Genomic DNA, 14,369 nt, shown 5'->3' with positions numbered 1-14,369 from the left:
GGTTAATTTGCATACGTAGGCCCCCAGCATCCTGGGTCCCAGGAACATCATCGGGCACCCAGGTCACTCTGAGGGAGGCCACGTGTGGGCCCTGAGCAGCCTAGCAAGGGCCTGAGCTAGGGGGCTCCTGGGCAAGGCCTGAGCCTGTGATCAGAGCCAAGGGGTCCCCTGCCCAGGCCTAAGGCCTTAGCCAGAGGTGTTAGGCCTAGGCAGGGGCGGAGCCGGCAATCGGAGAGAGCTGGGGGGTCCCCTGCCCAGGCCCCAAGGCTTTAGGCCTGGTCAGGGGCTGAGCCGGGGGTCGGTGTGAACTACAGAGGAAACACCTTTTCTGACCGCTCATTGGCTAAACTCCCTGTATGCCACTGGTAATATTCTTAGTAACTTGGGTAATAAGAATCCAAGAAAGTGATCTAGGGGTTTTCCACCACACTCCTGGAGAAAAAAACTAAGGTCTGCTGCTGGAGGGATAAGAAATGTCATATTCTGTCCTAGCTGGTTTGGCTCAGTGGATAATGCCTCGACCTGCCGACCGCAGGGTCTGGGTTCAATTCCGACCAAGGGCATGTACCTAGGTTGCAGGCTCCTACCTGGCCGGGGCCCAAGTCAGGGCTCATGCAGGAGGCAACCAATCAAAGTGTTCCTCCACTTTGATGTTTCTCTCTGTCTTTCCCTTTCTCTTCCACATTCTCTAAAAATCAATGGAAACATATCCTCAGGTGAGGATGAAAAAAGAAAGAAAGATATGTCATATCCTATGAAAGACACATCTTGAAAATGCCTAAAGAAAGTTGTCATTTTTTCATGGTGAAGGGACTGGAGTCCATGTTGATGAAAACACCTTGGTGGCTGTGGTGACTGGTAGTGGCTGCAGCAGCGGGGTGATGGGGATGGTGCCTTCCCCTGGTCCGCCTGGTCGTCTCCCACAAAGGGAGGCCAGACTGCGGCTTAGGCCCGCTCCCCAAGGTGAGGAGGGAGCGGGCCTAAGCCGTCAGTAGGACATCCCCTGAGGGCTTCCAGTATGTGAGAGGGGCCAGGCTGGGCTGAGGGACCCCACCTCCAAGTGCACGAATTTCGTGCACCAGGCCCCTAGTTACATTAATAAGTGAAATAGTCTTTTGCAATCATTCTCTCAATTAGCTCTTGTCATTGTTTGCAGAGTGCTGAGTATGAAGAGGACTCTTGCACTAAAACCCTTTTAATGGGTGCACTTCTGGCATTGCATATCCTGTTGCTGACATCTCTGGAGATAACTCTTTCTCTCACTTGCCTCTCTGCCTTTTCACTTTTTCTCTTTGCCTGACCACTTCCTCATCTTTCACTTATCTCCTTTCCATTCTCTCTCATCATTGATGGTATTTCTAACTCTATAAGCTGTAAAAGATGCCATTTAGGTCAGCTTTTGCTTTTTCCATCCTCTCTGGACCGCCATATCAGCTTTTAGCTAGAAGTCTGATGAACAATCAGAAAAAAATTCTCAAAGTTGGAACAGAGAATATCTGAATATATTTAGGAATGGACGCTACTATGTTTCTCCCTGAATGATGTAATTGTTGGATTTGTTTCTGATTACTTACTAAAATTGTATTCATACTTCATTTATTTTGTCTTCATTTTAATTCTGAATATTGATTTTTATCTTTGTTTATAGTGTTGTTAATCTGTAGCATTGAGAAAATCACTTGTTGATAAACATTTAGCAAGTGGCTATGTGAAGTGAATGAAATTTGGAAAGCTTTTTAACATGTGGCCAAATTTCACATAATCATTTCTAATTGCAGGAATATTTTTAGATATTAAATTTGCTGTACATACACACCCATCCTCCTGCCAAATTGCATTGCATAGTACTTTGCCAAGAGAGTTACAATATGGCTAAAATTAAACTTTATTACATGTAATAGGATGAGCTGTGCTTTCATTCTTTAAGCTGACTATAAGTGCTAGAAGACAGATTTTGTTTTTATTCTATTCACTAAGCTGAAAGAATGATACATTATTTTGCAAATCCCAGTGGCAAAAGGCAGTTGAAATAACACATGAAGCTTCTTGAAGGAAAACAGCTTTCTGGTTAAAATTGTAATATTATTTATCTTCCCCTTCAACCACTTGACTCCTTCAGTCTGCAGAAGAGCCCTATTTATTTTAGCAGCGAGGTGGATTGAATTTCTGCCAAGTCAGTATACTCACTAAATGAATATGTCAGAGGCAATATTGTTTCTCAAAAATCATTTAGAAAGCAGCATTTTTGCATAAGTGAGCTCTTTCATTAGTTTTGGATTAAATCTTAGCAATTGCTGTTTCCATTATGGTTATTTCTCAGAGAGTCTGTGGAATGTGGGGGTCCTGACTTTTGATGGGGATTCCCTTTGGGGTTTATAGTGCCTGCATTTGGTTTGGAAAGTGGAAGTGAAGAGAACTTCTTTGTCTAACGTATTTGTGCAGGTTGATGTCATTCTGGAAATCAAATCTGTTGTGTAAAAATCAACCAGATATGAAATATGTTGTTTGTAGGAGTACTTTGTACACCTCATAGAAAGCAGACAGATAATCCAGGTTTAAGAGTTCTCAGGAAGTAGCATGGCCTTTATTTTCTTTTCATCTCCCTGAAAATACTAGGACAAAAGCACTGTTTTGTGACTAATTCCTTTACTATCTTCAAAATACTTTTTTCTGTCCAGAGGAAAAGGTGAACTCCAATATGCTATGATGAAATGACCTCAAATACTTTCTGAATTTTGAAAGACTGAAACATTTTTATTCAATAACAGATATATTTAAAAAAATGAGAAAATCCCATCAACTTCTATAATAACTCTTTTTACTTTAAGCAAATATAACTAATTTTAAAATAAACTAGAGAGAGATGTTAGGTTATTAATATCATTAAGTATTATGCAATTTCATTTTAATTTATTTTTGAGGAGTTAAAAGACATTGAAGTTTAGATCTTACAAAATGGCCATCAGGAGGGGTGGGGAGGTAATATATTCTTACTGAATCCTTGCCAACTTATTTCTGTATTAATTCACATTAGTTTGAATTAGAGCTTGATAGAGTTTCAAAGAACAAAATGTGAAGGAACTAATTTTTCTTTACAATGGCAGTCACATGCTAATGATCACAACAGGCATTTTTCTTCTTAATTACAATTCATTTTTGATTGAATTAGTATGCTCATCTGAAATTACCTTGTGATTAAGGAAAATCATGAACTTTGTACATTTCTAGAATTTAAAATAATTTTTTTAAACATTCAACATATCATCTACCAAAATATTTCCCCCTTGTTAATTGCCATGAACATGCTGTTCATGGAGTAATTCATTATTTAAGGAAACTTTGCAATCATTAGTAGCAGACTTTCACATTTCTTGTAAGGCTGGTCAATGTAATAATTGCAAATAAAAAATTCCAGGTTAGGTACTAAAATATTAATGAATATTGCAGATGTACAATTGCTTATAATACTGTGCCATATTCCCTAGCATTTAGAAAGCTGCCACTATGTCGTGATGCCAATATATCCCTAGTTATATGTTATTTGGGCTCTTTAACACTTTGTGGCTACCAGAGGGCTCTGTATGAGCTGACATTGCTGCCTACAAAGGCTAGGTGGCCTATGAGACCTTGGGTAACTGCTTATCTAATCAGGCAGTTGGTTAACATAGGAATGACAGAAGGCCTCAAGGTGACAGGGTCTAAAAGGCAGCTGAGAAAGTGGAACAAGGGACAAGCACAGCCATGTACTGAAAAGACACACTGGGGAAAAAGAGTTAGTAAGTAGAATAAAGTCATTTCAGTCCATAGCTCCAGAGCCAGGAGTGCAGGTAAGCAGAAAGCAGCGGTTTTTCCTGCAGACATCATGGCTGGAGTTTGGCCAAGAAGAAATGAGGCCCCATCAAAAGTAAAATGCTTCTCCCATCCAATTCCAGGTGGTCCCGGTCATGGCCCCCACTCAGCCACTCCCAAAATAATTTTGTTACAACATGAATAGCTGCCAATTAAACAGGTAAATGGTCATTCGAAGTGGAGCAAATGTTGATCTTCCTAGCTACTACCTCCTACTTAGTGAGGGACCTCTGGGAGGAGGTTAGGAGAAGTACCAGTGAAGGAGGAGAAGGGTTTGGATTTTGCTTAATGGGTTAAGTGGAGGCTGTGGCATTCCTGGGAGATATCTTAGAAATATTTTGGCACTGGCTGCTCAAGTCATGGTCACTGTGACTCCTAAGCAAATGTTCTTGGTATAAATTACCTCATATGTGCTGCCTGATGCCATCATTCCAGGAAAGGAGAATCAACCACCTGGGATAAGACTTAGGCTTGCTCTGCTCTCGATTTGCTGAGTGAAAGTATTTGGAAGCACCTGATGTCTTTGGAGCTCATTTTTCAGTAAAATTGGTGAATTAAACTAAATTAGCTCAAAAACTCCATTCTAGCACTAACAGTCAATAGGTGTAGAAATATCCTGTGTTCACTTTTCTCGGGGAGATGACTACCTAAGTGGTCTGAAGCTGGTAAGTGCTTTGTGACTTCCTCTTGATTTATTTGTAGAACAAATGTAGCCCAGGGGTTTTGAGAGAGAGAGATAGGTTGACCCAAGCACATTGATTCAGTGCTTAAATGAAGCGTCTGAGACATGTCGCCTGAGACTGGAAGAATTTATTGATATGGATAAAGATCCCCTGTCTGTCAAAGCTGCAGGTGCTGCAGAGGCGGAAGTGCTCTGACAAATGGCCTCAATCCCACCCCTGTGCCTCCCATTATGCCACTTAATAGTCCCCGGAGAAGTCCCGCCTTGTTCTTCTCCAGCGCACCATGTCCCCCTCTCCTACTTTCAAATCTTAGTAGTACCATTAGCCCCATGTATTTATTAAAGGAGGCCTGAGGAAACTTAACCCCACACCTCCCAATAATACTCAACAGTCACCCAAAAATAAGCCACAGAAGCTTAATATCTGTAAAAAAACAAAAACAAAAAAACACAGTTTTAAAACAAGTTCCCCAGTCTCTTTCCAATTGTACTGCCAACCTGGAGCCTTGCTGACACAGACAATCTAGAGCTCCCGAGGAGATGTAATGCAGGCCTACTGTGTGCTTGATCACTGCACTGGCAGATTGACTAATTTCAACTCAGGCACAGAGTTTATAGCAGCAAGTGTCTTCTGGGTCTTGTTGCTGAGTGGTTTGGGGTACTTTCTCAGCACTGATCATCAGACGCTTCAGTCTGTCTGGCTGGTGTTGCAGGGAGACAGCCATGGCAAAGGAAAAAGGAGTAACTGTAATAGCTTTCAAGTCTTGTTGGAGCCCATGGACTCATGTGTGGTTAGTGTCCACCCACACTGAAATACGGGCTCCATGCGGGCAGGGGCCTTAGCTGTTTCACTAACTATTCTGGTTTGAGCACCTGACACCATGTTAACACATGGGAGGCACGAAACAATGTAGGTTGAATAATCAATGAAGAGGCTACTTGGTGCCGTGGTTAAGAGACAGACCCCTGGGTCCAAATCCCAGCTCTTCTGCTCACCAACTGGAAATGTGGGAAAGAGAATAAATATTTCTGTCGTAATTTCTTCATTTTTAAACTAGGACTAATAATAATATATATCTCAAAGCAGTTGTGCAGCTTAACTTGATTGATACATTTATAACTGGTGCGTGTCATGCACTAGAAATGTCTTTTTAACTAAGAAGATTAATTAGTTTGCACGCCCTGATTCCTTGTCCTTCATTATCGAGGTTTTGTTTTTAGAACTATAGTTGAGTTTGTGAGAACACATTGTAACAAGCCTGGGCCCAGACACAAGCCTTCTCCTGCCTTAGGGCCTCTGGATATGGGCTTTCTACTTACCTGATGCTCTTAAGCACCTCTTTCTATCAAGTTTGTTAATATGCTGCTTGCCTTAGGCATCTTGACTTAGAGCTCTTTGAAAGCAGACACTGTTCAAGAGTGCCTGATTGAGCGTGGGTGCTCAGTGGTTAGAATGAATGCATACTCACTCAGTGAATGGCTGTCCTGTGTGTCAGCCATTGCTCCCTCCTAGGAAAGAAATCCCCCCTCCACACACACACACACACACACACATCTCGCTGGTTCTTTTTTACCCACAATCCATCAGTGTCAGATGTTCATCTTCAGTCCTGGTCACACCAACCTCCCTTCCCACTGTTATCATCACCAGCACTGTCTCTGTTTGATCATCAACTCTCGTCACCTTCCCTTTTGCTTTCCACCCACACCTGTTCTCTCTTCTTTTTTAAAAAATATATTTTTATTGATTTCAGAGAGGAAAGGAGAAGGAGAGAGAGAGAGAGAGAAACATCAATGATGAGAATGAATCATTGATTGGCTGCCTCCACTGGGGATAGTGCCTGCAACCTGGGCATGTGCCCCTGAAAGGAATCGAACCTGGGACCCCTCAGTCCACAGGCCAACACTCTATCCACTGAGCCAAACCGGCTAGGGCTGTTCTCTCTTCTTTTATCTGTCTCCTCCACTGGCTTGTGCCCTTGACATTTATATTTCTAATCTTGCTTTGCCCTGCCATTTATTTAAGTCAGGTCAAATCCTTTTGGTAAGCTGTAAAAGAATTAATTTCAAACAAAATATTATTATTTTTCTTTGCAACCTTTTACTTTTCTCATTCACCCTCATAATCACCTCAGGCTGTCCCATTATTCATTAGAAACTCTTTTTTTTCCTCATGGGTTACGACTTCTTCATGACAGTATTTTTAAAATTTTTATTTTGTTATTGTTTTGGATTATGCTCAAAGTTCTGCTGGTCAGAGCAGTGATTTAGTGCCAACTTTATCCAATTTAATTCACACCGTACATAGTGTGAGGAGACAAAGTAGCTGGTGTGAGTCACCACCCAATCCCCTCATGCCAGTCTCTGTCTTTGAAGCGATTCTAATCTGCTTCGCTGGATGGAAATAACAAAGGAAATATTTAGACAATAGTGTAAGCCCATCCATAAGATAAAACCTTCTGAACTTAAGTCATTTGCTCACAAACTCTGAAATGCTCCAAAACCACCTTAGCCTGGGGCCCTTCTGTGAAGTGTGGTTATGCTTTGGTGTTCTTTTTCGTGCATTTTAGGTATTGCTGTCCTACTTACTTTTATGTTTCAAACTCCACAGGGATCAATATCTCATCTTCTCCTTCCTCTGTGTGTTTTCATGGTGCCAGGATGGGGACCCGTTCTGGGCGTTCTCTGGGTGCAGGGCCACACAGGAAGAGCTCACAGGCTCCTAGTTTTCAGTCCCTGTTCCTCCTTAGACACTCCTGTGCCTCTGGGTAGCCTCACTAATGAAACTGACTTTCTGGGCTAATTCTGCAGTCACAGATCCTGATTATTCTTCTTATTTTAAGAATCATTTTTCTACTGTCTTGGAGAGCTCCACCCCAGGGGAGTAACAGCAGTAGATTGGTTATGCTAAACACCCCACCTCAGGAGTTTCGATTTTTTTCACAGCAACCCAGTCATTTATATCTTTGAGATGGGCTCATCTTGAAACTTCACAAAGCCATTTAATTTTTAAAATCATAATTCTAGGTATTGTATCTATATTCTTGGTCTTCTCTTGACTCCCAGGGAATACTCTGTGAGGCAGGAAACTCAAGTGCATGCCCTTGTTGAATACCCTTTTTTTGTTGTTGTTGTTGTTTTTTCTTACTGCAAATGCTAATACTGTGCAGCTGAGCTGTGCATATTAGAGAGTGTTTTATATTTTGTTTGCGTTTACCCTTCTAACCATGAAACTGATATGGGGCAAGGCAAGCACGCAAAGACGGGAGCGATTCTAGGGATAACCAGAGGATGTGACGTGGTGCATTATTTTTTCTTTTTCTGTCCTTTAGTCTTTAGACCTGTGGACAAAACACTATGCATGGGGCCTGCCCCTGCAGCCTCTCAGCTCTGCAGCGTTCCTTGCTCTACAGACTGTGTGGTGTCCTCCTGGTCAGCCTGGGGTCTGTGCGTCCATGAAAACTGCCACGATCTCCAGGGGAGAAAAGGTGAGTGGCTGTCTGTGTGTGTGCTTCAGTGACTTCCGGTGCACACACGTTTACTCTGGAGGCTCAGTGTCCAATTAAGCCCGCATAAGACAATATTTGTTTGTAAAATTTAGATAACCAGCTCAGCTCTGACAGCATTCAGGATATGTCTATGGAACAGAAACCCTGACCTTGATTGATCTTCAGATTAGGCTCATAGCTAGTGAAGTGACTATTACTCAAAAAATCATACAACTTGATGTTTTATATGTGTAACGGGATACTGAGGAAATTAGACATGATTTCTGTAGACACATTGGGGAAAATTGTTTTTACACATCTGTTTTCAGATTTCCACTGCTGAATAATTGGATGTTATTTTTCATATTTTCATGAAGGGCATTAATGCACGTTGATACTTTCAGTTGTGCTCAGCCTTAAAGTGAAATCTTCAAACTTTATGTCCTTGTTTAATTTGGTAGTCCTTGGTAGTCTTGCTCTCTTTTGTTTGCTGTGAACATCTTGACTTCTCTTTCACTGGCTCTTCCGATTGCATTGATATTATGTCCCATTACATGGCAGGGCTAAAAGGAAATATTCCCTTTATTAAGACGAATGCTATCCAAGGACAGCCCAGAAGTGAGGTCACATTTCCAAAGCACTAATTCCAGTGTCCACATGCAAAGAAAGAATATGTGGGCAAGCGTTTGATGTTTTCAAGCCTGTGCTCTCAGCTGAAACTCAGGTCTGTTTGAAGACCCACATTTCAACAGTCCTTGCAATGCGCAGATACACATTATGTGCCCAGCCAGGCTCATTCACCATGTCCCTGGGCTTTCCTTTATTCTGACTCTTGTTCTAAGGCAAAAGAGGAGGGTGTATATTGAGTGTAAGTCAAGGAGAAGAATCTAACTTTAATTTTGTTATCAAACAATAGAAATCTGGATTTCAATGGAACCTGGAGTGGTGGGGGCTGGTGCTACTTCCTTATTCTATATGTAACCAGAGTATCCCCAAACCTTGCCAGCTTATGGAGACAAATAATTTCTCATGAATACTAAGACCCACAATCCATGGTCTGAGGTCCACATATGCATAATTGGACCATGTAGGTCTCTTGGAATTGCATATGAGCTTTCCCAGGGTGACTTGTGTGTTATTAGAACCAGCCCTCTCATGTCCCACCTGTGTCACTCTGTTTGAAGGTCACTATTTAGAAAATGACATATAATTGGACTTAGGCTCCCCTGGCCTCTGTGGCTGTGGCTGTCCATGCTGGTGGGACTTTGCTGTATTGAGTCTTGCCTTCCTTTGTTTTTCAAGTTGTAGAACCTACACCAGTCCAAGTGGGGCTTACTTTATTTGGGATACTTTTCTGTGGGGGAGGTGGGGCTCAATCAGAATGGGCCCCTGGACACTTTTACTTATAGGTGTCAGAAACACAATTTAAAGTGACTTAAGCCAAAGGTGGGAATTTATTAGCATATATAATAAAAAATAAAAGGGAATATAAGGCTGTGTCCAAAAGTACCCATAAGGTTTTATGTCTCAGTCTTCCTCATTCTTCTCTTTATCTTTATGATCTTCTGTTTCTATACTCTTCTATTCTTTTCTCTTTGCCCTTAAAATCTTCTCTTTCTCCATATTTTGGTTCTATCTTTGTCTGTATTAGGTTCAGTTTAAGGCAGGCCCTCTCCATGGAATAAAGAAAAGTCTTAATTTTTTTAAACTGCTAAACTCTTATTGTGTGTCCTTGCTAATGGCAGATTTACTGTTACCATACACATTTTAGTGATTATTCATCTTAAGAATAACAGGACATCAACCAATTGTCATAACTATTTAAAGCATTCTGATTTGAAACATCTATTTCTTAGAATTCATTAAAAAATTCTAGTTTGGTGTTGTTCTAAATCATGTCAGTGATAAATTACTTATTTTCTGTTTATTTGAAGGCAACATAACCTTCAAACATTAGTTTCTTCACTTGACATTTGAAAATTAGGAACACTATCTTATCCTAATAATCTATGTTCAAGTAACATAAAACTCTACTTATGATTTCAGTAGGGCAGATTGTGAAAGTCTCTCAATTCCATTTATACTTTCAGATATAAGATGGCATCAACATGGTCTACAAATTGCAAATTGGAGAGTGAGGCTAAATTTTTTTGTTTCCTTGATTCTTAAATATTTTTTTTTTAAATATTTTTTAGTCCTAGCTGGTTTGGGTCAGTGGATAGAGAGTCAGCTTTTGGACTGAAGGATCCTGGGTTTGATTCTGGTCAAGGGCACATGCCTGGGTTGCAGGCTTGATCCCAGTGAGGGGCATGCAGGAGGCAGCCGATTAGTGATTCTCTCTTACCATTGATGTTTCTATCTCTCTTTCCCTCTCCTTTCCTCTCTGAAATCAATAAAAATATATTAAATATATATATATGTAATACATATATAATATATATATATATATATATATATATTTTAAGTTTCTAGATCTAATTGTATCATAAAATCTGTAAGTACATTTTGTGTGGAAGTACAAATGTATATTTTCCAAAGCCTTGTAATAAAACCAACATAGTGTCTTAAAAAGGATGGTATCGTAATATATTTTTAATGGTCAATTTTTTCAGTGTTATTGAGATTTAATTGACATATAACACTGTGTAATTTTAAGGTATACAACATAATGGTTTAATGTGCATATGTATTGCCAAATGATTACCACAATAAGGTTGGTTAACACATCCATCATTTCACATCATTGCCTTGTAAGTGTGTGTGTATGTATGTGTGTGTGTGTATGTGTGTGTGTCTGTGGTAAGAACTTTTAAGATCTACTCTCTCTCTGCACTCCCCCATATTCATTGCAGCATTATTCATAATAGTCAAGACATAGAAACAACATCTGTTGACAGAAGAATGATTAAATAAAATATAATGTAAATCTATATACATACAAATAAATACATACATACACATTCACCCACAAAGGGATCTTATTTAGAAATAAAAAGAAGGTAATCCTGCCATTTGTGATAACATGGGTGAATGTTGAGAGCATTATGCACAGTAAAATGTTAGATAGACAAAGACAAATACTGTTTGATCACACTCATATATGGAGTCTTTTAAAAAACACACCTGAATTCATAGAAACTGAGAGTAGAATAACAGCTGGGGGTGAGAAAGAGGAGATGTTGGTCAAAGGACACAAACTTCCAGTTATAAAACGACTGCATTCTGAGGATCTAATGCTTAGCATTGTGACTACAGGTAACAATAAATACTATATTGTGTATTTAAAAGTTGCTGAGAATAGATCTTAAAATTCTTAACATCAAAAAAAAATCAAAGATAATTTCCTTTTTATAGTAAGTAAAATAGAAAGAAATGTCTTTTCTAATAACTCCAGGCAGAGTCCTGGAGCTGACTCCCATTAGCTAATCGGTGTCAGGTGCTCTTCCCTGACCCAGTCGCTCTGATTAGAGGCCAGGTCCACCAAAGGGCCAGCTCCATCCAAGCCTCACAGACTGAAAGTGGGAGGGAAGCAACCCCTTCCAGGGAACATGAGGTGCTGATGCCACAGCAAGAAGGTAGAAGCAATGCTATGCTCAGATGTAATAAATGTTTTTATGCCCTTTGTTTTGGGCCATACAGTCTCTACAGAAATTCAGACAATTTGTGTGTGTGTGTGTGTGTGTGTGTGTGTGTTTTCTCCTAATAATTCTATGCTGTAATTTTTGTCACTTGAGTCCAAATTTTCACAAAAAAACTTTGTGAAAAACTGCTCTTTTAATGTTTATTTCAGTCTTCCCTTTCTACATAACTCAGAACTGGTTCATGGAGCTCAGTTGGGACACTCACAACATTCCAACCCCTCCCTCCATCTGTCAAACTTTTTCCTCATTGGCCCCTATACCCCTATAGTAGAAGTCAACTCCTGACAATCTATGCTGGCCCATTATTCGTTAGACATCACCCACTGTGGGTTGACTTTTGTCCTTCAAAGTGCTATGTCCCGTGCGAACCCCTGGTACCTGTGAATGTGACCGTATCTGGAAATAAGGTTTTGCAGATGCAGTCAAGTCAAAATGAGGACATGTGTGATTAGGGTAGTTTCTAATCCAAGGACAGATGTCCTTACACAAAGAGGGAAGTTTGGACAGACAGACACGCACAGAGGAGAAGGCCATGTGTAGACAGAGGCAGACATTGCAGTGATACCTCCACAAGCCAAGGGATGCAGTGAGTGCTGAAAACCGTCAACGGGTGGGAGAGGCACGGGGACCGTCCTTCCCTGGGGCATTCAGAGGGAGCGGGGCCCTCCTGACAGCTTGGTTTTGGATTTCCAGCTGCCAGAACTATGAGAGAGTAAGTTTCTATTGCTTTACATCACCCAGTTTGTGGTAATTTGTTTTGGAAGCCCTAGGAAATGAATTAACTGCCCACATTAACATTAGCATTTAGGCTCAGCAAGAACACAACACTTCATAAAATGCCAAACGAAAGTGTAGAAAAGTAAAGCCATTTCTCTGAAACCCCAGAGTGATTTCATGATGGCCACGCCAGCAATAAGGACCTGGATTTCTGACTCTTCAGTTGAGAGATCCTCAAACACTAGGCTTCCTTCAGGATGTCCTCCATGAGCCTACATAAGTTTGAATCAAGCGAAGGCTTATCCCTAGGTCAGCAGAGAAGTCCTCTGCCCGTGTGCACCACATTGGCCAGTGGGAACAATTAGCCTTGAGAGCTGCTGATCATTGAGCTGAGGTGGGGGATGAGGGTGGGGTCTGGGATGCCTCTTTGCACTAGTGCATTCCCTCTGGAGGGAGAGGGAAAATAGGTTGCAGTGTGTGAGAAAAGGAGGGTGTGCTAAGGAGAGTGTTAGAGCACCAAGTAACAGGCATGTGTGTTTTGTGCCCTAAATAACACGTTTTTCAAAGAGAGGGTAGAGAGAGCAGAACTTCTCACCTGAGTGTCACCACAGCCTCCTGTGGAGTTTAGGGGCAGGCTGGGATGGATAAGCATTAGACTGTTTTATAGGGCCCATACTGAGGCTAAATGACCTGCTTTAGGCACTACGTAATTGCAGATAGGAGAGAGTGTAAGTACAATGATTATTATTCAGGTCTGGGAGTTTGTTATTTTATAAATGCTTCCCCAGAGCAGCGAGAATTTTTATTTTTAAGGTCTTGCTAAAACTTGCCAGGGCCACCTGCCTGTAATCCCTCTTGGGACAAATAAAGAATGGAGTTTGTCCTCTAGGGAAGTGATTCTGTGCCTTCCAGGAGTCCAAGCATGTTATGATAGCAGAAAGCAATCTTCTTGTCATTCCTACTGACTGTGAGCATGAGGTCTGAGATGCACTCAATCTTGGACTGTCTCGTGGTGGTACCATGGGCTCTGCCAGCCACTGACTGGCACAAACTAGATGTGGTTTAGCATTCCATGGAGGCTGGAGGGCATAGGCTAATGCATTAAGCATTGCTGACCTTTGAATGTGATCTGGATTGTTCTCATTTGAATTCTCTACTGTAAAGAAATGCACTAGCAGAAATCTCAATTGTGCATTCTTTCCTAGGTTCTATATCTGTATGTATATTCATATCCATATCTTTATCTATATCTATCTGTGTCTATGTCTATGTCTATATCTATATCTAATCTATAACTATATCTGATGGAGGATTTGAGGGGAAAACAAGACACCAGGAAAATGAATGTGGAAAGCTAGAGATAATGACTCTTTTCTCCTCACTGATCTTTTTCTCAGCCACTGTATTATAACTTTAGTATGTTCCTTTTGTTCACGTTTTTGTTTAATAGTAGAAAAAGATAAGAAAGCATGAAATTTTTTATTATCTAATAGTGACTATAGAAATGATCTTCATATGGCTGTCATTCTCAGGCAGACATCATTCAGTCAGGATAAGGTTTGTTCCCATCAGCCATTCCGAGTACATCAGAAGGCAGCTGTTGTACACGGCCTTTGCACCTTCCGTCTGGTCTGTGACAGGCGGACAAGGACAACGGTGCTCGGCAGGCTGGTACTTGTCAAGTGAAGCCAGAACACCTTCCAGAGGGATTTGAATTGGGTCAGGTTTTATCATTCATGGCTTTATTTTTGAGGCATTCCCAGAGTTATAATTAGAGATACGTGAAAGAGAAATAGCCTGAAACATTGCTGATGGATGAACTCTCCCTACATGTGCAGCACATTTTAAAAATTATATTTGATACATACACATATATTTTTATTCCTTTTAGACATATTTTGGAAAGGCTACCTTGCTCACAGGAGTTGTTCTGAAGAGGAAATGATGGGGCCCCTGGATATGTTGTCACAGTGGATAATTGCTTATGTGGTA

At 40.9% G+C, this 14,369-nt stretch overlaps 1 protein-coding gene across 1 annotated transcript in view; it reads left to right on the top strand.

The window, feature by feature from the left end:
- The window catches only part of THSD7B (thrombospondin type 1 domain containing 7B), an 838,394-nt gene that overhangs the window by 354,119 nt on the left and 469,906 nt on the right, over positions 1-14,369 (top strand). The window contains exon 6 of the mRNA XM_070423466.1: positions 7,864-8,019. Within this exon, the coding sequence (XP_070279567.1) occupies positions 7,864-8,019 (156 nt within the window). The remainder of the gene's footprint in view (positions 1-7,863; positions 8,020-14,369) is intronic.

Source organism: Myotis yumanensis, unplaced genomic scaffold (genome assembly GCF_028538775.1).
Source record: "Myotis yumanensis isolate MYYU_CA2020_CCGP unplaced genomic scaffold, mMyoYum1.0.hap1 SCAF_8, whole genome shotgun sequence".
Taxonomy (NCBI): Eukaryota; Metazoa; Chordata; class Mammalia; order Chiroptera; family Vespertilionidae; genus Myotis; species Myotis yumanensis.
Note: the sequence above shows the minus strand (reverse complement) of the source record. Positions and strands in the feature narration are given on the sequence as shown.